Source organism: Acanthochromis polyacanthus, chromosome 2 (genome assembly GCF_021347895.1).
Source record: "Acanthochromis polyacanthus isolate Apoly-LR-REF ecotype Palm Island chromosome 2, KAUST_Apoly_ChrSc, whole genome shotgun sequence".
NCBI classification, from domain to species: Eukaryota; Metazoa; Chordata; class Actinopteri; family Pomacentridae; genus Acanthochromis; species Acanthochromis polyacanthus.
Genome location: NC_067114.1, coordinates 41,039,118 through 41,066,527, shown reverse-complemented (window position 1 = coordinate 41,066,527; position 27,410 = coordinate 41,039,118). Strand labels below are relative to the sequence as shown.

Genomic DNA, 27,410 nt, shown 5'->3' with positions numbered 1-27,410 from the left:
ACCAGTAACTGTAATATAAAAACATAATAAACAATAATCATACAATATTATTGGAATATAATGATAATTATATGAATAGCAATAACAGTAATACAATAATAGTAACAATAGTAATAATAGTAATAATAGTACAATAATACAAAAATAATATTTATACTCCAATGTAAAGCTGTAAATGTAAATTTCTATCTATCTATCTATCTATCTATCTATCTATCTATCTATCTATCTATCTATCTATCTATCTATCTATCTATCTATCTATCTATCTATCAAGTCTGGCGTTTGTTACAAGCAAACCCCGTCAAAATTGCTTAAGAATTGAGCGATTTATGACAACTTTAATTGTATAAGCACATCATTCCTCTATGGAAGTAATGCATTGTAGGAGCGAGTGGCCCCGGTCCAAGATGGCCGCCCTGCAGGCACGCCGCTCGAGTGGGCGGCCGCAGTCAATGACACACACACCCTGCAGATGACTGATCAGATGACGGTCACGTGCTCCTGTCAGCTGATGCTAACGCTAAGCAGCCGGACGGTTGGTTTTCCTGCGACAGAGAAGACAGCGGTCAGTCAGGATGCCTTTCTCCGAGCTGTATTTTAACGTCGATAACGGCTACCTAGAGGGGCTGGTGAGAGGATTCAAAGCGGGAATACTGTCCCAGGCGGATTATTTAAACCTCGTCCAGTGTGAGACCCTGGAAGGTGGGTTAAAGCCGACGACAGTTAACGGCTAACAGCTAGCCGCCAACGCTAGCTCCACCAGCTAACTACAAGCTGTCACTCTCAAGCTAGATAGCTTAGCTTGGTTTGCGTTCACGATATTATAGCATTTCACTGCACAATAAGACGCTCTGTTTTTTTGTCATCCTCGCTTACTGATATTTATTTAAATCTGCATCGATAGTTTGTTCGCGTGTAAACGAAAAACAAGCTTCAATTTGTGTTTTCGAGCCTGCTACTGTCTGTATTTTAGCCAGCTAGCTTAAGCTGTTGTCGCAAATATAGCAAGATGTTATATTGATCAATAATGGAATATATAGAGGAAGTGAAAGTATAATAGGAAGAGATTTGACTGTTAAACACAGAATATGTGGCAAAAGAACATGGTTCCTTAGCTTTAGCTAGGTCTCCATTGGAACCTCCACTTTTTTTATTACGGTTATTTACAATTAAAGTCACTGCTTGCACTCAAACATTAGTATAGCAGAGAGTTGCACCAAATGCTCCTTGTTTTTTTGCTCAGCAAAGCAGAATTACGATCCTGCCCGTGTTTCTTTATTATATGTTTAAAATATTGCTTTAAATGGCTCTTTTGCGACTCACAGGGAGGTTTAATTAAATTCTGGGCTTCATCAAAAACACATATTGAAGATTAAGATTCGTTTATGCTCTCTGTCATAGTGTTCTTTCAGTTATTGTACAGTTCTTCATGCAGGTTCATGTACACTGCCTTCATTTCCACACAGCTTAAATCTAATTTTATCAGCAATGTGGCATTCATTCCCTCTGATGGTTTGGTTTTTAATCAGTGTCAAGTCTCTGGAAATGTCACTTTATTTTGTCGTGAAATGAAAAGAATGGCCGCTTAGAAGTTGGAAAAGGGTGACATTTAAAATGTGCAAAACCTCAACTCGTCTTCTTTGTATTGCTGTTCTTTCGGTGATCATTAACACTTGTTTGTGTGCACAATATCAAAAATAGTAAATTGCTTCACATGGTAGTTTAACACAACAAAAAACAGTAAATGAGAAGTTACAAGAATTTATTTAGCCACATCATATTACTTCAGGACCAAATATCTACAGTCAACATTTATCGGCCCACCTGTACTCATTAGAGCCTACGAAATAGATTAGAAAAGGAATCAGAGCTGATGCTTGAATTTCTTAATATTGTTTTGAAAGTAGTTGCAAAATGTGGATTAAGGATGATGGCTATTACTTGGATTCAGTTTTATTCTCTGATTCTAAAGTAATGCTGTTTTATTTGAGTATTTAATACAGTTAAAAAGCAAAATTTGAACAACTTGTGTAGTGCACACCAGCATAGTTAGAGCAGGGATTTAATCCGGTCACCGTCAAGTAGATAGAGATCTCTTTTCTGAGAGACACTATAGAACATTTATTTTAACATAATCAGATAAGTACAATAATCAGGTAAGCACAACCTGCACAAAAGACACAGCACAACAAATGATATGAAGCTCTTCGCTGGCAGGTGAAAAGAAGCACACAATGATGCTGCGTGTTGCCAAAATTCTCAGTCAAGTTAGCAGCAGGGTCAGAAAAAGAACCACAACACATGAGGAAACGACCATCAAAGTTACAGGTTGACTGAAATTATCATCATTATAAAGGGCTCAAGATCTGTGGAAAGTTGGATAAAACTTATAATACTTATATATTCATAGTAATTAGTTGCTAAAAAATCATAAATTTGGGTGGAAATGTACTTTTATTGTCTGCCCAGGACCTCAGAAGATTCAATTTAATTCAGTGACCAACCTCTGATCTATCCGCTCTGAGAAGTCATAGTTGGTACTATTAAATTGGTGCCCACAGCAAGAGACTACCCTCTGAGGATGCACTGTGGCAGAGCCCTCACCCTCCTGTCTAGCAGCATCAAAACATTTGTCTCTGTTTTTACAATGAATTCTTTCTTAATTCATTTTAATTAGTTTGTAGAGAAGCATAAATTTGGGGGAATATGTACTTTTGTTGTCTTCCCAAGAGCTCAAAATATTGAATTTACTAAGTAAAACCAATATATTCCCACATTTGAGAAGTGGAAGCCATCTATTGACATTTTTGGTTGAGATATTATTGAAACTATTAAAATAGTCGACAGTTGTATTTTAGTTGGAAATCTACCTGATTTCTTACTTTTGATCACTTGTCTTGCCAGATTAGTGATATTTTTTTGTATAAACGCCTCATATGACTGATCACAAGCTTTGTACTCACCTTCTCTGCCCTTGTGTTCGTCCTGCAGATCTGAAGCTCCACCTGCAGAGCACAGACTATGGCAGCTTCCTGGCCAACGAGGCGTCTCCTCTCACTGTGTCCGTCATCGACGACAAGCTGAAGGAGAAGATGGTGGTGGAGTTTCGCCACATGAGGAACCAGTCGTACGAGCCGCTGGCCAGCTTCATGGACTTCATCACGTGAGCAAAATGCCGTCTTGAATTGAATGCCGACTTGTTGTGCTATAACATTCACTGCAAACTGTATCTGATGTAGATCACACATGTCACATGAAACGTGGACAAACATCCTTAGTTGATACAGAACTTTTCCATGTCAGGAATGCTGTGTAAACCATAAAAACTATTAGCATAGTTTAATATGTTAACACTGTGCTTGACAGCGGACTTTACTGTATTTCCGTCGGTCAGGGAGCTTACTGCTGATGTGAATTTGTTTCAGGACACAATGAAGACTGCCTTGGAGAAGCTTGTTTGAAGCTGCGAATCCATTACAATATATATTTATTTTAGGTTGTGACGCAACAAATGAAAGCATAGTGACATTTTGTCTTTGTGAAAGTTCCTCTTGCTCTGTTATTTGATGACAGATCCATGTCTCAGTGGGATAACCTGTATAAATATAATTTTAAATAAAATAAATAAAAAATTTTGAAAAGAAAGATAAAACATTGATGAGGTGTGTCGTCCAAAAACCCAAAAGAAGAAAATTAGAAAACACTATCACCACATTTTTTTTCTCTGCTGTCCAGTAGTCCTTGAATGTCTTTAAATGCACCAGCAGGGACAGTTTCAAAGTGGTGCATTTGAGATAAAAATATAATAACTAAATGTCCATAGAATAACTGTCTCAGGCAGGTTTCATGTCTCAGCAGGTTTATTTGTATTCTGTACTAAAATGTAGAGCTGTGGCATTTAGTCAGTTAATCATCAAATATTCTGACAATTTCAGATTTTAAGCAGATTCCAGGTTCTCGCATATAGCAATTAGATTTTTTTGTCGTCACACATTTAGTGACGTCACCCTGTCCTGTAGGAAATTGTGATGTGGATTTTGATCAGTTTTCTGATAATAATGGTTGATGATTGATTGTAATCAGCATTAGAACACAATAAATCAGTCATAATAGCAAAAACCATTAGCTGTACCTTTACTAAAGTGGGTTCATATCAGTGCAAGGTTGGAAATCAATCTAAATTATACGTTATGTTTTAAAAACAATCAGTAGTAATGGGAAGTGTACTGTAGAGCATGTGTTGTTAATGGACTGGATCTTTCTATTGCATCTATATGACCATTTAACTAAAAACAAAGAAAAAACAGAATAATCAGTAAACTGTTAGCTGTGAGTGATCCTAAAACTGACTTTTTCTACCCTCCCACCTGGTGTCTTCAGGTACAGCTACATGATCGATAACGTCATCCTGCTCATCACCGGCACCCTGCACCAGCGGGCCATCTCTGAGCTGGTGCCCAAGTGTCACCCGCTGGGCAGCTTTGAGCAGATGGAGGCGGTCAACATCGCCCAGACCCCCGCCGAGCTCTACAACGCCATCCTGGTGGACACGCCCCTCGGTATGTACCCACGTAGGAACCGTTTAAAAACGAGAAGAGAACTCTGAATAGCAATGTGTGATTCTGAACAGGAGGTGGCGCCAAATCTAAAGAAAACATTCTGTTGTTTTCTTGTCCTTCCAGCTGCCTTCTTCCAGGACTGTATATCTGAGCAGGACTTGGACGAGATGAACATTGAAATCATTCGTAATACACTTTACAAGGTAAATCACACCACAGTAGTGATAAACTTAGTTAAGGCACTTCACTTTAGTGTGTTACAATAAAAGCTTTTGCGATGTTAATAGCATTATATGTGAATTTGATATTAATGTAGTCTTTTCCTCTTGCTGCTAAAAATAATGAAATTCCTGGAAAGCTGTTGATGTAGAGCTTTTCTCCTCATGAAAGTATCACTGATGGTCAATTTTACTATGAAAAAATGGGCAATAGATGACAAATAATTGTAATAAATACTACCAGCAACTCAAGATACAGTAAGAATGCACTACCTTGAGGCCGAGGCAGAATACATTGAACTTTCTTTGTATTAAATTCAGTAGTTGAAGAATAATTGTTTTAATTGACAACATTTGGTCTGACGTTACATATTTGTTTAAATTTGACGAAGTCCCTCACAAACATGTTGTGTTTTTTTCTCTCAGGCTTATCTGGAGGCTTTTTATAAGTTCTGCTCCAACTTGGGAGGAACGACTGCTGACACCATGTGTCCCATTCTGGAGGTGAGTCATTGATCTGTTTATAGGGTGAAAACAAACACACAAATTAGTATTTTAGTTTTGAAAATAATCACAAATTCACACATCAAACGTCTACAACATATGTTTTGTCATGGTAAAGGAGTTTAAAGTTTGCTTGTAAAGGCTATTATTTCCAGATAACGTGTACACTAGCATTCAAAAGTTTGGGGTCACTCCGACAATTTCATGTTTTCCATGAAAACTCACACTTTTATTCATGTGCTAACATAACTGCAAAAGGGTTTTCTAATCATCAATGAGCCTTTCAACACCATTAGCTAACACAATGTAGCATTAGAACACAGGAGTGATGGTTGCTGGAAATGTTCCTCTGTACCCCTATGGAGATATTCCATTAAAAATCATCTGTTTATAGATAGAATAGTCATTGAGCACATTAACAATGTCTGGACTGGATTTGTGATTCATTTAATGTCATCTTTATTGAAAAAATACTTTTCCTTCAAAAATAAGGACATTTCTAAGTGAGTCCAAACTTTTGAACAGTAGTGTAATAAATCTATGAAAGAACCAAAATGATTGCTTTGAGTTTCAGTGATTCTATCATTGAAAATCATGCATTAGGAGTCATTGAGAACTCAAGACTTTTTCACAGCTTTTGTACTCTAGTTTGTCTTAAAAAATTCTGACATGAGATTTTTCATTTCCTGTGTTTTTTCCATCATCCTGTCTGCAGTTTGAGGCCGACAGAAGAGCCTTCATCATCACCATCAACTCGTTCGGCACAGAGCTGTCCAAGGAGGATCGTGCCAAGCTCTTCCCCCACTGTGGAAAACTTTACCCAGAAGGCCTTGCACAGCTGGCCCGTGCAGATGACTACGAGCAAGTCAAAGCCGTCGCTGACTTCTATCCTGTGAGTCTGAAACCCTGCAGCATGAGCGTTCACACTTAGAATAAGCCACGGAAATGTTCCGAACGTGCCAGTTTCTGTGTCGTCGTTGTGATTAGTTTCATATGAAATTCCACTTTCAATTTTTTAATCATCTTCATGGTTTTGTTTGAAGTCTTGTTCACTTGTGTCCTTCCAGTTTGTCATGTCAGTGTCTGTCTGTCCTCCTACTGTTGGCGTCCAGGTCACGGTTTTGTGAGACAAGCGTCATGAAATGATTGGGCAGTTTTCTAATCTTTCAGTTGAAAGTCTGTATCTGTGCCTGAACTTGATTCTCGTGTCCTCAGGAGTACAAGCTGCTGTTTGAAGGCGCTGGCAGCAACCCAGGAGATAAAACTCTGGAGGACCGTTTCTTTGAGCACGAGGTGACACATCAGTAGACACACTTTACAGCCCGAATACAAAATCTGACTTCAACAGTTGATTGTGTAATCATTTCAATCCAGCGTCAACAGTTGAATCTGAGTTTAGTAGGCTGTGATTAAGTTGTCCATGCTGCATAAACAAAAGTTATTCCTTAATTACTTTTGATTTAATCAAGAATATGTCTAAATCAGATTTGTTAATGTCCTGTTTAATAAAAAATAAATACATTCGGAGGGGAAAATGTGGTAAAGCAAGCTAGGCTCGCTGTTAACTTTTACTAAAGGTTTCCTGAAATCTCAGTTTTGTTGCACCTTAAATATTAGTTGTTGTTTTTTTTTACAGTAATAACAACAGCTAAGTTTTAAATCATAATGCAGTAAAAACAACTGAAGATGAAGTGTTCCTAATCATACCTAACTTGTCAAACTTAACGTAGTCGTCGTAACTTCGGTGGTATTTCAACAACCGTTATTTAAACTCAAAGATGTAGGTATGTCAAAAGAAGGAACCTGAGATAAAACTAGCAAAAAAATCTATAAAAAGCAAATTATTAACAAATTAAAATCATGAGGAATTAAAAAGAGTAATTTATCCTGAAGATGAGGTAGATAACCTGAAATAGGAGCATCAAATTTTAAGATTAAACACCTTTAAATCACATCCTTAGACAGTAAGTTTGACATAAAATGTGCAACAGGACTATTACCCAGCCTAAAATGAAGTTTTTATAACTTCAGTACAGTATTTGATTCAAATGTGTGTCTTTGTATGTAGAATTCTTTTACTTCTGATTGTTGCTAATGTGGGCAAACACTGAAACCACAGAGCTGAGCAAAAGATGTAAGTAAACAAAGGATGAAGGCATGCAAATAAAAGGAAATGAGATCAAGTTTGTCATTGAAATTGTAAGAAGATTTAAAAAGAAAAACATCTGAAAATAAAATAAGACAAAATTAACAACCTGAATTTAAAATTTGTTGTGTTTAAGCTCCTTTAAATCACATCTTTGGTTTTATGTGAGACGTCACAGAGTAAATAAACAGCTCAAAAAGCGTAAAAATAAAGGTTTTACCACCTAAACACTGTATTTCAGTCAATTTATAATTACTAGAAAATTTTTAACATTTATTGGTGGAAAATAAGAAATGTTAAAAATGTTTCTTTAAGAACATTCACAATATTTTTTTTGTGAATGTTCTTAAAGAAAATATTAGAAGTTTTACTGATCTATATGTATTTGCTTTAGATATTTTTAGGATTTTTTTGGAAGATTTTTACTCATTTTTTGAAAATATTTTCTTTTGCCAAATGTAGGGGATTTTTTTTTTTAAAGAAATTTTAAGGAAAACTTTCAAGGAATTACTGGAATTTTCTTCCTGAAGGTGTTGCAAATTTTCAGAAATTTGAGGAATTTTTGTGCTGATTTTCTTTTTTTTTTTGGACAAGGAAATAATATTTTTTGGTGCCTGTAATTGAAGACAACAAGAGGGTTAATACACTGTAGACAACCGCAATATAAATTGGCAAAGGGGTTTACGGTTATCAGGAGAAGTGACACTGACAGAGCAGCAGTACATGAAAGGAATGCCAGCATCAGTTCTGAGGATTCTCTCTGATCTTAGAGTTTATATTATAGTTGGGAGAAGGTCTGATTTAGATTGCAGACCAATATGGAGACAACTAGTCTAAGTCACGTCAGAATAGACAATATCTAACCTTAACTAGAGCAGAGAGTCCTGGCAGATCTTCCTGTGAATATGGCGACGAGTTAAAGGTCCATTAGATGCACAGAACTAGTAAACAGACTGTTGACATTCTTTGTTGGAACAGGAGGATCATACAGTTTAATTTCAGAGATCAGAGATCAACCACATGCTTTGTTCTCAATTTCACTAAACGTATCCTTCCTGTTCCTCCTCCAGGTGAAGCTGAACAAGCTGGCCTTCCTCAACCAGTTCCACTTCAGTGTCTTCTACGCCTACGTCAAGCTGAAGGAGCAGGAGTGCAGGAACATCGTCTGGATCGCCGAGTGCATCGCCCAGCGCCACCGCGCCAAAATCGACAACTACATCCCCATATTTTGAGCTTCCTCGTCCTCTCGCCTTCTTCTCATCATCATTTTCATTCACTCTTTCTGTCTCCAGTCGCAGATCGGTGTTAAACACTCTGATGGTTTGATGCTAAATTTCCTCCATTCTTCACTCATAGGTGTAAATTGATTCTCGACGACAGAATTTCTTGTATTGCGAATCCCGATCCACAAAGTAAAAACTTAAATGCAGCTTTTAACCGGATAAGAATCACATGATGTCGGTTCATCAGAGGTACTTCCTGATTGTTTTAACCCATTTGACTTTCAAACACTTGTTTGTCTAAACATTCTATAGCGCCGTGTGTTGTTTCAGCGGCACGCCTTGTTCGTCTGGCTCATCAGCGGTACAGGACAAACATAAAAAAACCACAGGAAGAATTTGCAATTTACCGAGACTATAGAACGAACAGCTCCGGGTTTGTTTTTCTCCAGAGCTCTCAGCAGCAAACACCGGCCACCTTTCTGAGACATGACACAGCTGCAGTTTGTCTCAGATTCAATCAGAAAATCCGTGTATAACCCTCAGTCTGTCCGGCTCAAAGCAGACAGACGTGAAAGCATTCCTCCGTCAGCCGCCATCAGGTTCTGTAAACCTGTAGTTATTCCCGTTTTTAGTGCTAGCTTTTGTCAGCATGTCTGGTAATTTACTGTGGTTTTTCCTCAAAACTAATGAGTGAAACATGTGAGTCCCTCCTGATTTCTTGTCTACATAGATTGTTGTTGAATATTAAAAACTCAACAGGAGCTTCCAGTCGTCTCTGCTTCTGTTTCTGTAACTGAAACTTTCTGGAATGAGGCAAAATCTTGTGGGTGTAAGACAGACGTGATGTTTAAAGTATACAAAGATATATAGATATTTAAAGATGACTCTATGATTCTGTTTTCTCATGCTGTACAAATGGATTTATTACTGTTTTGATCTGTTATTTGTGAAATGTGTACTGTAAATGTGAGGAACAATAAGCAGATTAAACTGCGCTAATGCAGGTCTGAAGGAGTTTGAGACTCACGAAATGGTCATTTCCTGCTGATTTTTGTGATTATATATATATATATACATATATTTTAAATTATGTGCAGTAAATGCCTTAATCTAGGTGAAAAATACTTTCTACTTTCATATTTCTGCATGTTCAGATGTTAATATTTGCTAATTAACAAGTGCAGGCGAGACAGATGAGAATTGAAGTAGGTGAGCATCGAAGTAAGGTTATTTTTGTAATAATTTTCACAGACAAAAGGATTTGCAGGACACGTGTCTATATATAGCATTAAAACTAAAGGCAAAAACTGACATTTCAAGTTAAACAGAAGCTAAAAACTGTTCAAAAACGTTGAAATATACCATAAATATTGGAATAGGCGGGTGGATAGATAGGTAGTTTTATATGTTACATACGAAATTGTGTGGCAGCTATAAAACCACAGCAAATAGTCAGTTATATGCTTACATTTAAAGTAATCACCTACAACTGTGACAATCGTTTTGAGTAATATTTTTAATGAAAATTAGTAACAATTCTCTAATTCCAGCTCCTTAACAGTGAATATTTTCTAGTTTCTTTCCTTCTCTGTCACAGCCAATTCAGTATCTTAAAACAAAACATTTGAGGACATTTATCTCCGTTTTACAGAACAAACAACTAATCGCCTGGTCAAGAAAAGGATCGAAAGTGAAATAAAGTTGCAGCTTCAGTCTGTAGTGTCTCAGAAAGTTTAAACTCAATTGAAGAAGCTGTGCCACCTTCATTTTGTTATTTATTTTGCAGTTTCTGTAAATTACGTCCTTTAATTACTAACTTTTATGTGAGATGTCTATCTTTGTTAAATTATGGCTTATATGTATAATTAAAATAGAACTTTTCAATATTTATCTTTAGGTTTTTATGGAATATGACTTGATATTTAACTAATCAGATAAAAGAGGCAGCTTTTAAAACCTATTTTATCAGACTTATCAGATTAACTTTTTAATTTTTTTTATGGAATATTACTTGACATTTAACCAACTAGATAGTAAAAGAAACAGCTGGATTAAATTAGAACTTAAATAGTCTGAAACCAGGTTGTTGTTTTTTTTAATAATTGAGAAAATAATCAACAGTAAAAAAAAATAATAATCGTGATGCAGCTGCAGTCAGAAGTGTCTCAGAAAGGTCAAAGTGAATTCAAAAAGCTGTGCTGCCTTGATTTTGTTCCCATTTTTTATTTATCTTACAGGGCTTTTCAGGAGCTTTCAGCACATGGTCAGTGGATTTTGGCTCTGTAACATGATCTAAATACAGAATTAGTATTTAACTAATAAAACCCAGTTTAGATTTAGAACCTTAAGTGCTCTGTTTATCAAAGTTAATACTGCGTTCACAGTTCAGAATTCTTCCGTCTGCCTCCTGCAGGTCCAAACGTTTCCTCCATCACAAGCTGAACTCTGTTAGGTTTAATGAGTCCAATCAGGCTCCAGCTGCTGAACCAGCAGCTTCCAGGTCCTTCAGCTTCCTTCTGATGAGACTCAAACTCTGAAGCTGATCCAGACATGACGTTTCAGCTCAGAACCAAAGCTCGGCTCCTGGAGCTGCACTGCTCTGTGGCTCTGACCGACTGGGACATGGACCAGGAGCTCAAACTGGCCACCACCTCCGACCAGTTCTACCACGGTGACAGTTTTTATTATAATCTGTGGAGTTTTTCTTTTACTGACACTTTTTTGTAGTTTTCAGTGGCTTTAATATCACATTTGGTGCCTTTAATTGTCAGGTAAATGTTTGCATTCTGATGATTTAAAGGTTTTTATATGTCTCTATAGTACCTATTGAGCTATTTAGTCTCTTTAGGCGGCCTTAGATGAGCTGGCATGGAATGACTCCATTATCTTGTTGCTCTTCTCTTATTTTTTTGTTGCTAATTTTAAGGTGAAACATTTTATGAGTTTCATTTTTTTGTTCTTATATTCCGTCTCACCTATAATCAGTCTATTTGATCTACTTGTTCACTATTGCAGATTCTGAATCAACGATATGATGAAGGTGAAAACTTCAGGCTTTTATTTTTAATAGTTCTTGGGGTATTGTTGTTCAAACAGTCTCAAGTTTTGAAAATCTGCTGAAAGGGTGGGTCAATGAGCAATTAAAAAAACATTTATCTCAGAAAATACTCCTCAGAAAATCTAAGTAATTTAGATAAAATAGGTATAATAAATGTGGAACAATCCCACTGTGTGTTTGCATAGTTGTGGGATTGATTAGGGGTCTAAAATTTTAGCATCAAACACCTAAAATCTTGCGTTATGGTAAATTTTTATGAACTAATTTGTTCCTTGTCTTCAGCAATTTGGAGTGGAAATGTCTTAAGTGGTGTATTTATAAATATATTGCAGTACAGCTCTGATTCTTTATGTACAGCTTTTAAATATTTATTCACTCACAGGTTGGTTTTTCTCAGTCAGTATTATACCAAATGATTCACTCTTCTGTCCTCTGTTGTGTCTCTTGTTTGGGAAATGTTTCTTCTTCATCCTCTCTCTAATCTGAATCAGTGTTTTTTTTTTTTTTTTTTTTGTCTCACAGAGGACAAACTGAATGATCAGTACGTCGTCCAGAGGCCTTCAGCCAGAGCCTCGAGGCGGAAAGACGAATTTATTTGGTACGATAAAACATCAGGTGAGCTTAAGAGGGTGGGAAGAAATCGCAGCAACAAAGAATATGGCCATTTAATATAGATGTACCCACAAACAAAACGACCTTATGCTGAGCACAAAAGTGTGTCATGCAAGTGTACGTTATGTACGGATAGTGAATCACACGACCTAAATGTGTAGCGGGAGGCAGGAACTGATGGGCATTCCCACAATTTAATCAATTGTTCCTTGTATCATTTCTGATAAGTCCTCAGAGGTCGATTTGTTGTGGGATCACAGTCATGTGATCGTCAGCAGGCAGCTGAGGTAGTGTTCACTTGTTGTCATAGTTACAGTGATGCCGTGCCGCTATCTCACAATAATACAAAGATCTTTAACAAATCCGTAGATCCAGACTATAAGTCACATCACTGCCAAAATCTAATCAGTTGGTCCTTGTGTCATTTCTGACCTTCACTGAAAATTTCATCCAGATCTGTTAATCAGTTTTTGAGTAATGTTGCTAACGGACAGACAGAGAAACCAACGCCGATCGTCACATAAATCCACTGCGTTCCCTGGCAGAGTAACTCTCAGCACTGAGAGCAAATGCCTCTAACTGAAACCATCTTCTGGTTTGTTTTAGATTATAGAGAATGTAATCCACTCTGAAAGCTCTGAATTATTATTATTATTATTATTATTCTACTCATCACTGCTGACCGTATGAAGCAGGTTAGCTGTTTTCAGAAGTACGGTGAAGATGTGGGAACATGAATCCTTCTTATTAAATTTGTCCCAAAGACACCATTCAACTCATTGAAACGATTGGCTTTAAGTTCCACGTTCAGAAACTGGAAAAACTGCTGTTAGTTTTAACTCTGAAACAGTTTAAGTAAATTAAATCCATGATCGTACTGCTTTTGAGTGCAGCTGTTTTAAACTGTTTTGTTCATTTTCTCTTGATTGTTGCAGATTTATTCTGTTCTTCTTGTCTTTTAATGATTCCACAAGATTTTAATTAACATCAAATGAAGTAATGATTGAAAAGAAAGTGAATCATTTTCCAAAATGTCAATTATTCCTTTAAAATTATGAATCCTTTTATTTCAGTGTTGAATGTACTTTTTTAAAAATTTCCTTGCAGGTCTTTTGTTGTCGTCTTTTTGTTTGCTCTTCTACTCCATCACTGACGGATGATAGGTTGCCTACATCATACATTTGCATTGCAGCTGGGGGAAACGTTCTTCTTCATGAGAAACACCATGACGGACAAACAAAATGAGCAGCTGTTCATCTAAACGCGACTGTTTTAGTTCCTGATCTGGTGTCTTGAAGAAATTTACACCAAGCAGAAAATTGAATTGTTTTTCTCTCCATCAGACACGTTTGTGAAACCAAACCTGTGGCTGCTGGTGAATCCCAACATCGCCTGTCCGATCCAGTACAGAGAACCTGCAGCTGATGAGGAAATAAAAGCAGAGACTCGACGTCCACCTGCAGCCGAGCTTCACATGTTTGCTGCCAACGATGCTTCCCTGCAGGAGGAGACACTGCAAACTGTTTCCTCGTCTGCTGAGTTCATGGTACGCAACAAATCCATCGTCAACATTCACTTTATCTGCACAAACTGTCATTTACACTCATAGTTAACATACAGGACATTATATTATATCCTGTTCAAGCTTTAAGAAGCCTGTTGTGTGAAATTTGTTTAAATTAACACAACTAAGGGATTAGAAGCAGAATGGTCAAACCCACAAAAAATCAAAACTGAGTTTTATATCATTTCTGTAATACTTAATGGTCTAAGTTTTAGTAACTAAGTGGTCAAACCTACAACCCAAAAATAGCGCTACAGTAGTGAAAGACTGTTCTTTAACACAAAACTTTGAACCCATTTTTGTCAAAAACTACAGAAAGTGGATTAGACCACTCTGCTTCCAAGCAGCATAAATAGAATAAGCCATAATCAATTGGACTACATGAGGAATTCTAGTACTGTGTGTCAATGTAATCTGCTGTGGTATCTGGAACCAAATCCTTTAAGTCCTGGAAGGTGTGAGGTGGGGCGTCCATGGATCAAACTCGTTTGTCCAGCACATCCCAAAGATGCTGGGTTGGTTTGAGATCTGGGGAATTTGGAGGCCAAGCAACACCTCAAACTGGCTGTAGTGCTCCTCAAACTATTCCTGAACCACTGTTACTTTGTGGCACGGCGCATTATCCACTAACAGAGGCCACAGCCATCAGGGAATACGGTTTCCATTAAAGTGTGAACATGGTCTGCAACACTGCTTAGGTAGGTGGATGGATGGCAGGACCCAAGGTTTCCCAGCAGATCATTGCCCAAAGCTTCACACTACCTCCACCAGCTTGCCTTCTTCCCGTAATGCATCTTGGTGTCATGTGTTCTCCAGGTAAGCGACCCACCTGGCCATCCATGTGATGTAAAAGAAAGTGACTCATCAGATCAGGCCACCTTCTTCCATTGCTCCATGGTCCAGTTCTGATGTCCATCGTTGGTGCTTTCAGCGTGCACAGGGCTCAACATGGGCATCCTGACAGCTCTGTGGCTATTCAGCTACAAGCGCAACAAACTGCTGCGGATTCTGATACTTTTCTATCAGAATCAATTTCTTCAGCAATCTGAGCAACAGCAGCTTGTCTGTTGGATCAGACCACACAGGCCAGCCTTCCTCCCCACTAATGAGCCCTGGTCGGTGATGACCCTATCTCCAGTTCACCACTGGTCCTTCCTTGGTCCACTTTCGATAGATCCTGACCACTGCAGACCAGGAGCACCCCACAAGAGCTGCAGTTCTGGAGATGCTCTGACTCAGTCCTCTAGCAATCACAACTTGTCAAACTGACTCAGCCTTACGCTTGCACATTTTTCCTGCTTCTAACATCTACTCTGAGGACAAAATGTTCACTTGCTGCCTCATATATCCAGCCCACTAACAGAAGCGATAGTCAGTGTTACTACTTCAGCAGTCAGAATGTTGTACCTGATTGGTGTAAATAGCCCTACAGAGTGCTGCTCCAGCTGTGTCACACCCCACAGAGCTCTTCCACCTTTTGGCTCACAGCTCCTTAAGGAAAGTCTCCTCTCTACTTGAAATGCACATCAGGAATTTTGACATCCTTTAAAATGGCATGCAGAGATTGATCTGTATACAGGAGGACAGAGATGATGATGCAGAAATGAGCCCATAGTCACAACTCCTGGCAGTGACTCGGCCAAGGTGCGTGACAGACGAGGCCCAAACTACCGCTGCACAGAAAGCAGTAAATTCCCCTTGGAGCTGCTTCGGTTTGGTTTTACTCCTTCAGATATTCCAAATATGTGTTGATCAGCTGTACATGAGGCATTTGGCTGGATTTGATCTGCACATTAAACTAATCTGAACAATAAATAACAAACGTTTCTCCCAGACATTCGTCTCAAACACTAATCTGGATTCATAATCTTGCGCTCTTTGACCTTTAGATCAAAAATGAAGACGTCTCCTGTCGACCAGCCAAGAACAGACGTAAAGCAAGAACCGCGAAGCCGAGGGTGAGGACGTTCTGGACCAGGTTCCTTCTGTGAGATGCAGGAAGTTCAGCAGTCGGCTCTTTAGGAAGCTGCTTTCTCTGTTTTCTGCTTCCTATAAGTGGTGCATTTTACATGCAGGAGTTGGAGCAGATTTAGTTATTTTATAGTGAAGTTTTCAGTTATCTGTTGTCACCTACTGTCCACAGTGACCAGTATAATAAAACAGAGCAAGATTAGCTTTTGGAACTCTGCAACAAAGGATGCTTTCATCCAGATGTTAGCTCTGATTATTAATTAATCCATGAAATCTAATGACTTCTGGAGGATTTTAAATATAGGTGAGAAACAAACACATTTATCTGAAGGTGCTCTGTGCCTTCATGTGTTGTGGAAATAAAATTGACAGTTTTTTGTTTTCTGTCTCTGATTCCAGGACAATAAGATGCTGAAACCTGGATGTTGGCCTCGTCCACCCGTTAATTATTCCATCCTCATTGCCTTGGCGCTGAAGAGCAGCCACAACGGAAGCCTCAAAGTCCAGCAGATTTACAACTTCACCAGGTCAGGATTCGTTGTTTGTTCAAATATGCATCGTTTTATGTAAAGATTGAATGTCCTGGTTTGTGATTATTCCTCCCAGAAAGCCCCAGTGGAGATTTCAGTGTCAATTTTTAAATTTTCCACCAACTAAATTAACAAGCAATGGGATGATCTCAGCAAAGTTAACCCAGCCCTGTAAGGATTAAAGATGGTATTGCAATGAACACAAATACCTGCATTCTTCAGGTTCACCTCTATTATTGCCTGCCCTTGTGTTGTTTAGTTTTGTCTATAAGCTGAATGATTATTTAAGTCAATTAAAATTGATTAAATGAAACATTAAGTCAAATTCTGATAAATTTGCAAATATACGAGATTCAATTTCATTCAAGACATTTTTTTTATTACAGGTTTTTGTTAATGTTTGACATTAGACATGCACATTTGGTTTATTTTTGTAATTTTGTTAATGTTTTTGTTTATTTCCACAACATGGAAAAAAATGGTACAATGAATAAGAGAAAAAAATCAGCTAAACAATGTTTTTTTTACAGTGTTGATCAGGGTGTAGGCTATTATTAAACGAGCTGCTACAGTCCCTATTTAGAGCTTCATTTTTCTTATCGTTGGATCTTTTCTTGTTACTGCTGGGTGTTCTCCAAGATCATAATGGACCACTGCTTGCACATTAATGGTTGAAAATATTCATTGTTGTAAATCCCTGTGACATATTCTAAATGTAAACATCCAATCAATGTTTTCCAATAATCAATGTAAAAACTTCCATTTTTAGCCTGTTCTGAAGGTGTTTTAAATGGAGGGAAAAAAATGCTCATTTGATACATAAATTCTGTGAAATCACTGGATCCAAAACAGAAATTTTTGAAGCTACTAGAGGGTTAAAAAATGTTTTTTAAAGTCTGATAGATCCTTTAAAGTACCAGTGTAATTTCCAAACTAGAGTTGCAACATGCTGCACAGTTTTTGGAGTTTAAATTCTTTCACATTCCTCATATTTTCTTCCCTTCAGAGAGCACTTCCCGTTCTTTCAGACGGCTCCGGATGGCTGGAAGAACACAATCAGACACAACTTGTGCTTCAACAAAGGCTTCCGCAAAACCTGCAACCAGCTCTGCAGAGACGGCAAGAGGAAGTCGTGTTTCTGGCACCTGACTCTGGACGGCCAGCGGCGGCTGAAGGACGAGATCCACATATTGACGGGAGAATCCTTGAAGCTGCTGGAGAGGAGCATGGCCCATCCAGGTGAGCGGTATGAAAACCCAACCGACACCGTTGGCGTCATTAAAGGCAGGATTTGGTATTAAAATGGTTCTAAATATGAATTCAAGAAGACAAACTACTAATGGAATACCTTAATACCAGCACTGTGATACATATACTGTGAAACTATTGATAAGTTCTAACAGTAGTGGATTGATTTTTCTAAAATATGGTCAAAACTGTAAAATCTGATGCGTTTGTGGAGCCAAAAATAAGTACTAACAGCAGTCTTATGTTAAAAAAATGGGTGTAAACTGAACAAAAACACTGTTTAAACTAGCAAATTGATTGAACTTTATGCTGATGTCCTGAGATGGGCCAATTTTAATCTTTTTTTTTATGTTAAATTATTTTTCCATGATTTCTAAAGCGTACAGTATATAGCAACTACAATTTGCTTTCTTGTTTTGTTGTAGCGTTTATTCAAACATTACAGGCACCTATGGTGAGGGTAGCAGCACTACATAAATACAGTATATTATTGGAAAGGCTAGTTATAGTATTAAGCAGTAAAACTCATATCATTTTGTAGAGAATTGTAAATGCCTAATCTATAAAAATTATAGTGATGATGCTGTGAAAATGCAACAAAATGATGATGGTCAGTATTTTTCTGTAATTTCATAGGACACTTTGTTGCAGTGTGCTGTTTGTTGTATCTAAAAATATTGGATGATGCAGATTTGATTTTCAATAAACTGCAGCAGCAACCGTCCTCAAACAGCTAGAAATTAACACACAAAGATTATGAGTCAAGTCCTGGTTCAAACTGTGAGGTGCTGATGTATAACAAATATTTACGACTGATAACTGTTTTCTCTCTGTTTCAGATATAATTTGGACTTTACTTGCAACATGATTGCAGGTATTGGAGTTTGAGCCGATGCATAATAAAACTTAATATGCAAAAAAATGTCTATTCTATAATGTTGTATATCATTTAAATAAGTATATTGTTTAATTTTTGCAAATATCTAGAGATCCTTGGGGAGAATTTTGATTTACTTATTACAAACAATGTACAATCAGATGACAAAAGGCACAGTTGTGATAATGGTGATATTAGTTAAGTTAAACCTGCTGAATAAAAACATTTGTGTACAGTTAATATTGTTTGGTTAAATGTATCCATCATGAAGAGGTCGGGCTCTTCTAAATAACCACAAAATCTGTTTTATCTATGTGCTGGAGAATAACAGCAGCAAGTGTTACCTGGTATAAAACTAATCAGTAGGTAAATATAGGTTAGACTTGGATAATCAGGTTTTTTTTTGGTTTTTTTTTTAATGTGGCAACATTATGGTTAGTTTACTCAAGTGTTGTAAAAGACATGAGGATGGAGCAGCCCAAGTTGCCAAATGAAATCTATTCAAAAATGTCCTGTGATATAATCTGTAACAAATTGTGAAAATTAGGCAGCAATGGTTTCAGAAAGACTGTCTATAAAAGGTGGAATACTGCAACATTCCAAACCTGTGAAGGCAGTGAAAATGATAGCAAATATCTCTGAAATAATCATTCACCAGTCAAAGCTATATGGGAGAGAGACCAAGATGCAGTCACTGTTGGAAAAAAGCTCATGTTAAATATTTAGGTTGCCAGAAGACATGGGAGACTGAAGCCAACTGGAAGAAGGCTCTCTGGTCTTAAGAGCACTTCATTGAGCTTTTTGACCAACCGATTAGATGCTATGTTTGGTGGACACCAACCGCTGCACATCATCCAAAATGCATCATGAAACACGATGGTGGCAGCAGCATGATGTGAAGCATGGCGGTGGCAGCATGATATGAAGCGTGGCGGTGGCAGCATCATGATGATGTGAAGCGTGGCGGCGGCGGCATGATGTGAAGCACGGTGGTGGCGGCATCATGATGTGAAGCGTGGCGGTGGCAGCATCATGATGATGTGAAGCGTGGTGGCAGCAGCATGATGTGAAGCACGGTGGTGGCAGCATCATGATGTGAAGCACGGTGGTGGCAGCATCATGATGTGAAGTGTGGCGGCGGCAGCATGATGTGAAGCACGGTGGTGGCAGCACCATGATGTGAAGCGCGGTGGCAGCATGGTGATGTGAAGCGTGGCGGTGGCAGCATGGTGATGTGAAGCACGGCGGTGGCAGCATCATGATGTGAAGCACGGTGGTGGCAGCATCATGATGTGAAGTGTGGCGGCGGCAGCATGATGTGAAGCACGGTGGTGGCAGCACCATGATGTGAAGCGCGGTGGCAGCATGGTGATGTGAAGCGTGGCGGTGGCAGCATGGTGATGTGAAGCACGGCGGTGGCAGCATCATGATGTGAAGCACGGCGGTGGCAGCATCATGATGTGGGGTTGCTTCTCGACAGCAGACCCTGGAAGGTCTTGTGAAGGTAGAGGATAAAATGAATTTAGCAAAACACAGAGAATTACAACCTGATGCTGTCTATACTGTGACTTGGGAGAAAATTTGTTTTCAAGCAGGATAATGACCGGAAGCAAGCAGTCAAAGAAGTTTTTTAAAGGCAACAAGGTGAACGTTCTAGAGGCCGAGTCAGGGTCCAGACCTCAATTCAACTGAGAATTTGTTGCTGCCAAAATGGCTGTTCATTCAACATTCTCGTGTAAGCTGACAGAATTTATGCAGTTTTGCAAAGAAAAGTGGGGGAAACAGTTCAGTTTCCAGATATTCATGGTGACTGAGACCTGTAGACAGACTTAAAGCTGTAACTCCAGCCAAAGGTACATCTACTAAATACTGACTTGCAATATTGACTCTAACATTAAAGAGTCTTTTTTTTGTCAAAAAAGCCAAATTGTATTGACTGTGATTCAGTATTGTAAAGCAATCGGAGGGGAAACTTTCCAAGGACGGGAATAGTTTATATTTATTCACCATAAACTGCAGCTTGACTGGTTGGTGGAGGCATATGACAGGCAGTAAGTCATTTTTGTATTCACCACTCTTTGTAGGTGCGACTCATGTTCAAGATGTGACAGCAAACTGAACAGAGCAGTGACACAGTACTTCTTTCCCGGTTCTCAGTCTCTCGTGCCCAATATGTTATTTTTAATGCTTGCATGTAAATCTTTCCTTTCTTTGCCAACAGTCAAATGGAGATGCGGTGGCAGGCTGCTGATTGTTGACATAAGCGCATCTGCAAGTCAAATGATCTCGTTCAAATATGAGAGACTCACTAAAGGGAGGTGTCCATTTGGATGTCTAAAATCTCTGTTGATACTCACTGACTCACACAGCAAGGAGGCACAATGTTGCATCAGAACAGGTAATTGCACACATTGACACTTTTTTATTTTGGTATTTTTATGTTCTTTTTCTTGTAATCAACATTTAATGTGATCCAGTCTTGTTACACCAGCACAAAGTGATTAAATGTTGTTCGCTCTCACAGCATGGTTGAATATGATTCTCTTTGCTCAACAGAATTCTGAAGAGCGTCCTTTCTGGACCCTTCCTCACCTTGGTCGTCCTCGTCTTCCTCAGCAGCACTGTGGCTGGACTGAGACGTGTGGTGTGGAAACGATACGATTACATCAGTTTGCATTACACCTGGGAAGAAGCTCAAAGCTACTGCAGAAGGTAGGGTTTTCCTTATATTCATGTTTGTATCAGTAGCTATTAGAAGATTACTATAACTGATAATCGTTTCAGTGTGACATTTGGAATTGTGAAGAATGACAAGATTTCACTGCAGTTAGTTTTATAATGCAGAGCAAAATGAATCGGTGCTCATAATCAAGACGTTCTGGTGGTCATATGGTCATAAGTACAGCTGAGACTCATGGAAATGTCAGTTTTTGTAGATATTTACTCAGAGCTTTGACTGAAAATCATGTCATCTTTACCAAGATACACAAGCACCGTCCCCCCTACAGAAATCTTCTATTTTTGCATATTTGTCACACTCAGATCATCAAACAAATTTTAATGTAAGACCAAGACAACCCAAGAAAACACAAAATGCAGTTTATAAATTAGGATTTTATTTATTAAAAGAAAAATACTGTCCAGCCCATCTTGCTCTGTGTGGGAAAAAATAATAGGCCCATTAGTAACCATCTACGAAATGATCAAATTAATTTGGCATTTGGGTTCAGTTTCACCAGCAACACCTACGTGACTACTGCCAGGCTTGTTGAACCTAAACATTACTAAATAAAACCTGTCTGGTACTGTGAAGTAGCTAAAAGGTCTCAAAAGCAGCACATGATACCATGTTCTAAAGAGATTCAAGAACAGATGTGAAACAGTCATTGAAGTCTATCAGTCTGGAGTGTTACAAAAGTCACTGCAGTCTAGTAAAGACTACATAAAGCTAGGCTCTCCTCCGAACACAGCAAGGGTTCTGGAACCAAAGTCTTGAAATCCCACATTGGCACCAACAACCTTCTATGATGCTCCTCTGTATGACATATTTGTTAGTAAAGGGTGGACTTGTGTGTAAATTCACATTTCTGTTGAAGACTTTATGAAAATCTGTTTTAACATGTGCTACAGGTGGATGGAAATGTAGTCAGCCAGGTAAACTTTACACCTATTAAACACTCACAGTGATGGATTACAAAGGAGTTTTCCCCCTGTGTTGTTTTACATTGAATTGTGGTACATGTTAAGGTAAATGTAGGTAATAGAAAATATTCCAAATAGGTTAAACCTCACATAAGAAAAACCTCTAATGTTGGTGTCATTATTTTTTCAGTCACTTCTGACAAATCACTGAACAAACTGTTTTTGTTGCAACAGGCACTACAATGACTTGGCGACCATCTACACTGAGGCAGATAGCGACGGTTTTCACTTGGCTTCCTATGATGCTTGGATCGGTCTGTACAGAGGCCAGTGCATGACTTCGTCTTGTACCTGGCACTGGTCTAATGGCAAACGCTACCACAAAGATGACACAAAGTGGGGGCACAATGACTCACGAAACAGAGGGGACTGTGCTCATGTCTCTTACAGCCACAAAATGTAATGTGAGACTGTTCAAGCTTCTTTTTTTTTTAAACCAGATTTTTTATGTAAAGTAGATTTAAGTTCAAATACATGTAAGTACTGTACATGTTAAATATGCTGTGATGTTTTATAATATAAATGAATTTTCCAATTGGCTAATAGCCTCCATTTATATAGCAGAACTGTTAAAACCTTCTAATACTTCTTGTAATGGGGAAAAACAGATTTATGCTTCAATTTATCTCTTATTGTTTATATTTCTCTTGAAAGGGTTTATGTCTCAGACTGCAGCACTTACTACTTCTTTATCTGCCAGTACCAGCCTTCAAAGTACAAATTTATAGCTCAGTCGAAGACGTGGTATGAAGCCCAGGAGTACTGCGAGGATAAGTATGATGATCTGGCATATATGACCGATCCCATTTACCGGGCTGTTGAGGAGGAGGACTTCCCAGTCTGGATTGGACTGCACAGAGATGGTAAGGACAGTTTTAGAGCTTCAGCCTTTTGTGCTTTTATACATTGTTCTGATGTGCTGTAGTCAAGTTTGTTTCCTAAGTTTGCATCAAATCTGTTAAACATCCATCCTTTCAAGCTCCCAGAGGTTCGCCTCTCAGAGATTAGACTTTATGATTCTGTCGCTTCATGTCAGGACTACACATCTGGAGAGCAAGCTGAAGATGTGGAAGTAAGAACTAGTAAAACTTCCAGACAATGCTGCAGCCTCAAGCGGCCGTTACACAGCTATGAACCCAACTCGAAGTCTTCCCTCATCATGAAAACCTTTAAAAAAACCTTTAACACAGCTTGTCAAGAAAACTGACCCTGTGCAGCTCCTCTAAATGGACTAGGGTGAAAGAGTTCAATATTTTTCATCAGACGTTGTTTGAAGAAGCAAAAGTTCTGCATGTTTTACACATGAACTGAAGTATTTCAAACCTTTATTTGTCTTAACTTTGATAACAGCTTACAGCTCATGACAACAAATAAAAACTGTCACTCTCAGACTTATAGAATATTTCAAAATACAACAAATATTCATTAAAAAAAGAATATATAATGTTGAAATATAGAACCCTGAGCAGTATGTTTATGTATGCTCTGTCAATACTTGCTCGGGGCTCCTTTTGCAATGCGATGTGTCATGAATCAGCCTGTGGCACTGCTGACAGTGGATGCCTTTAGCTCTTCTTGATTGTCGGGTCTGGTTCATCCCTTTCTCCTCTTGACAACACGTCACAGATTTTCTATTTATTCAGATCTGGTGTGCTGGCTGGCCAATCTAGCACCGTAATGCCATGATGCATGAACCATTTCTGAGGGTTTTTCAGCAGTGACGGAAGACAAAATCTGCACAGCCGGCTGTATTGATTTTAGACTTGATTATGCAGGTGGACCAACAGCAGCAGATGACACAATAAGTGACTGTGGTTTGTGAATTACTATTCTGAAGCCTTGAGTTCGGTGTTTTGGCCATTTTGTTTTTATGTATTTTTAAACTAGGCATCATGAGTGAGGGGTTGAATCTGACTGGGAAATGGACGACGCTTCGCTCAATATTAGTCGCAATTTGTCAGTTCCATAGTAAAACATCCTCTTCTTCATTGTCTTTTTGACTAACACGAAGTGAACATCATGCTACATTGAAGCGATTAAGGGCAAAAACTCGTCAAAAAAATTATTACTGAGGCAAGAAATGAAGGGTAGTATCATGATTTTCTCCTATACTTTTATATAATTTGACCTCTTTTTGCAACCACAGAAGTTTCCTCCTCCTGCTGGCTGAATGCAGTATAAGATGCTTCCACATCGACCTTCCCTTTAGACGATCTTTTCTGTACCATCATGAAACAAGCATACGATCACATCATCCACTCTTCCTTCAGGCTCTGGGTCCTTGGCCTTGGAAACCTGGGCGGTTAAGATAAAACAAATAAGACGACATGGTCATCAATATCCCCCGCCACATGTGATGTCTATGAGTCTATATCCAAAAATAGTGATCAAGGGCCATAACTCTGTTAAATATTATCGCACAGGTGTCATTTTTGAACTTGATCAAGGTGTCCATGGTGTGAAGCTACACACTAAATTTCGTAATCCTAGCTGTAATAGTTTCTGAGAAAAGCTGTCCCCTTCATATGAGTCTATATCCAAAATAGTGATCAAGGGCCATAACTCTGTTAAATATTATCGCACAGGTCTCATTTTCGAACTTGATCAAGGTGTCCATGGTGTGAAGCTACAGACTAAATTTCGTAATCCTAGCTGTAATAGTTTCCGAGAAAAGCTGTCCCCTTCATCTCGGACGGACGGACGGACGGACGCACAGATGGACGGACGGACGGACGGAGGCCAAAGCTATATCCCCCTTTTCCACTTCGTGGAGGCGGGGGATAATAAAGGCTTGAAATATATAAATTTGTGTGTAATATCAGTAATTTTTACTTTGAGAAATGTCCGATAAAAAATATTGAACCTTTTCCACCGTATTCTAGTTATATAGGGTTAAGTTTGAACATCTTGATATATTTCAACCCATCTTTAAATAAAAAGCAAATGACAGGAAGGATAGTTGATGGGTTTTGACCTCGTCTGTGCTGCTAAAGATTAATCACTTGTTCTGCAGGGGAAACGTTTAAGTGGAGCAAGGGCTTGTCAGACTACGAAAAATGGGCACCAGGTGAGCCGGGGGATGACAACTGCGTCGCCATATCCTCCATTTCTAAAAACATGAACACACGAAATTGCTCCGACCGTTTCCCCTTCATCTGCATCAAGGACAACCTGTTGCTGGTAAAGGAGAACAAGACCTGGGAGGAGGCGCTGGACCACTGCCGAGGCCTCACTCCATCCACCCACTACACTCGCTATGACCTGGTCAGCGTGCAGCTCGGAGAGGAGTACGACTACGTGATGCAGAAGATCATGGAGGCCGACACGGAGGAGGTGGGTCCATGTCCAGATGTTGACATGAATGCTGCTGGTTAAAGTTGGACATGTAGACAACAACTGCTTATCCAAACACTCCTCTGTTTGCTTAGTTCAGTAAACATGGTGGCACAAAACGGGGCCCTCTTTGGCGGAGTTTTAAAGTATTTGTGAGCTCAGGGATCAGTAGATGTAAACAACGGCTGAGTTTAGGTTGAAATGAAGCACAACAGGTGAAATGAAAACTCAGTAACTCACCGAGTTTTTATTTGTTGGGTTCAAATGAAAGTTTCCAGAGTTTTGACGTATGGACGTGCAATCAGAGATAATGGAGTTGGTTTGCTTGTTGTTTTCCTGTTGTTGGGGCCATATTGGCACAAAAATATGAAAAGAAAACTCTTAGATCTTTAGTTCCTTTGATGCTGGAAGTGCATGAAGACTCTTGTGTTCACTCGTGCAGCCAACAGCAGCACATTCAATTGGCTTTGAATGTGATTGAGACGTTTTAGACTTGGCAAAAGCAGCTCTAGAAAGTAAATGAGTGTCGGCTGCTAATTCTGAAGAGTTCACCTGTAAGCAGTGAGGGGGTGGAGCTGTACAGAGTTTGATGCTTCTTTCTTTTTTACGCCTTTGTAACATGTTCATTACAACCACAAAACACAATAAAAATGGATTTTCACCACATGGGAGCTTACAGTTTTCTTTATGAACTCACTTGTTGTTTCTTCCTCCCAGGTGTGGACAGGTCTGCGTTTTCTGGCTGGTCATTGGCTGTGGGTGAATGGAGCAGACATGACGTACCCCGACTTGCCCCTTTGCCCCGTCGACTTTGAGCATTGTGGATCCATATCCAAGAACAACACTGAAAGTTTTCAGACCAGAAACTGTACAGACACGAGAAACTTTCTGTGCTACAGAAGGAACTGATATATTTCACCAACCTTTTTTTCACATTGCTTCTTTAGATGCTGAATATAAACTATATGAAAAGGCTTTTGAATTATCTCTTACAGAAGTTAAATCTATAATTACCAATGATACTCGTGTATCAGTCAAGTGAAATATGTGCACCACTTTGTTCTGAGAAATTAAAATCTGTTGTAAGCTATTAGGTAATCATTTATTCACGTTAGTCTTCTATTAATCACCTATTTACAATTAGTTGCTCTAGTGTGCAACAAAAACATAATGAAGTTAAATGGAGAAGAAGCCTCTAGGACTGGGAGGTTTCACTAATCACTGTCATGTTTTAAATACGCTGTAATTCTGGTTTGAGAAAGAAGAGTTCTGGACAAATTGTCACTATTTCCTCCACTGAAATGAAATAAATCAACAATCCAGGAAAGCGTTTGTTTGATTATTTAAAGTGATGAGTGGTAGGATTTCCACAATGTAATTAACCCTTAGAGCATCTAACAAAAATGTAAAAAATCATTAAAAAAGGGTGAATATTGTCAATTTACCTTACATAAATTACAGGTAAAATTACTTTTTTACATTATTTTAGAACACCCTTGCTTGGTGCCACTGTAGATGGCTTTAAAATTGCGTATTTATTTCCTAAAATTAATCCATAAACTAACACTGAAATGAAAAATAAAGCCTGTGTGATTCCACTTAAACAAATGAGACCAAAATAATAAAACTTGGTAAATTATGTGTTAGAGAAAATGATCATAGTGTTGCTGTATATCCTGATAAAAAATATGTGAGCTGTCGGAAAAGAAGGTAATTTAAGGTGAAATAGAAGTTGCGTATTTTAAGTCTGTGGAATGACATGTTTGTGTATTTAAAGGAAAGCACTTAATTATTATTTATTAATAAATTAATATAATGTGGAAAAAGACAAAATGGTGAAAACATGGCAGCAAGGGTGCCAG

At 38.5% G+C, this 27,410-nt stretch overlaps 3 protein-coding genes across 4 annotated transcripts; all 3 read left to right on the top strand.

Annotated features, from left to right (window-relative positions):
- The first annotated feature begins 499 nt into the window (after positions 1-499).
- On the top strand, positions 500-9,668 carry atp6v0d1 (ATPase H+ transporting V0 subunit d1). Its single transcript, XM_022221485.2, has 8 exons — positions 500-705; positions 2,995-3,166; positions 4,384-4,562; positions 4,686-4,765; positions 5,207-5,284; positions 6,000-6,176; positions 6,500-6,577; positions 8,501-9,668. The coding sequence occupies exons 1-8, from the start codon at positions 579-581 to the stop codon at positions 8,660-8,662; spliced, it is 1,053 nt and encodes a 350-aa protein (XP_022077177.1). The 5' UTR covers positions 500-578; the 3' UTR covers positions 8,663-9,668.
- Positions 9,669-9,800: 132 nt separating this feature from the next.
- On the top strand, positions 9,801-20,859 carry foxr1 (forkhead box R1). 2 transcript variants are annotated; one of them, XM_051938771.1, is made up of 8 exons: positions 9,801-11,324; positions 12,234-12,326; positions 13,667-13,869; positions 15,777-15,845; positions 16,258-16,385; positions 17,395-17,627; positions 18,476-18,510; positions 20,735-20,859. In XM_051938771.1, exons 1-7 carry the CDS (start codon positions 11,204-11,206, stop codon positions 18,502-18,504), a joined length of 876 nt encoding a protein of 291 aa, XP_051794731.1. In that variant the 5' UTR covers positions 9,801-11,203; the 3' UTR covers positions 18,505-18,510; positions 20,735-20,859. The 2 variants fall into 2 exon arrangements, with proteins under 2 accessions (XP_051794731.1, XP_051794736.1); XM_051938776.1 differs by lacking the exon at positions 20,735-20,859 and having other exon boundaries at positions 18,476-18,753.
- On the top strand, positions 20,784-26,875 carry LOC110971155 (macrophage mannose receptor 1-like). The gene is made up of 6 exons (XM_022221481.2): positions 20,784-20,911; positions 21,070-21,225; positions 22,390-22,614; positions 22,870-23,078; positions 25,229-25,548; positions 26,266-26,875. Exons 1-6 carry the CDS (start codon positions 20,895-20,897, stop codon positions 26,455-26,457), a joined length of 1,119 nt encoding a protein of 372 aa, XP_022077173.1. The 5' UTR covers positions 20,784-20,894; the 3' UTR covers positions 26,458-26,875.
- The last annotated feature ends 535 nt before the right edge of the window (positions 26,876-27,410 follow it).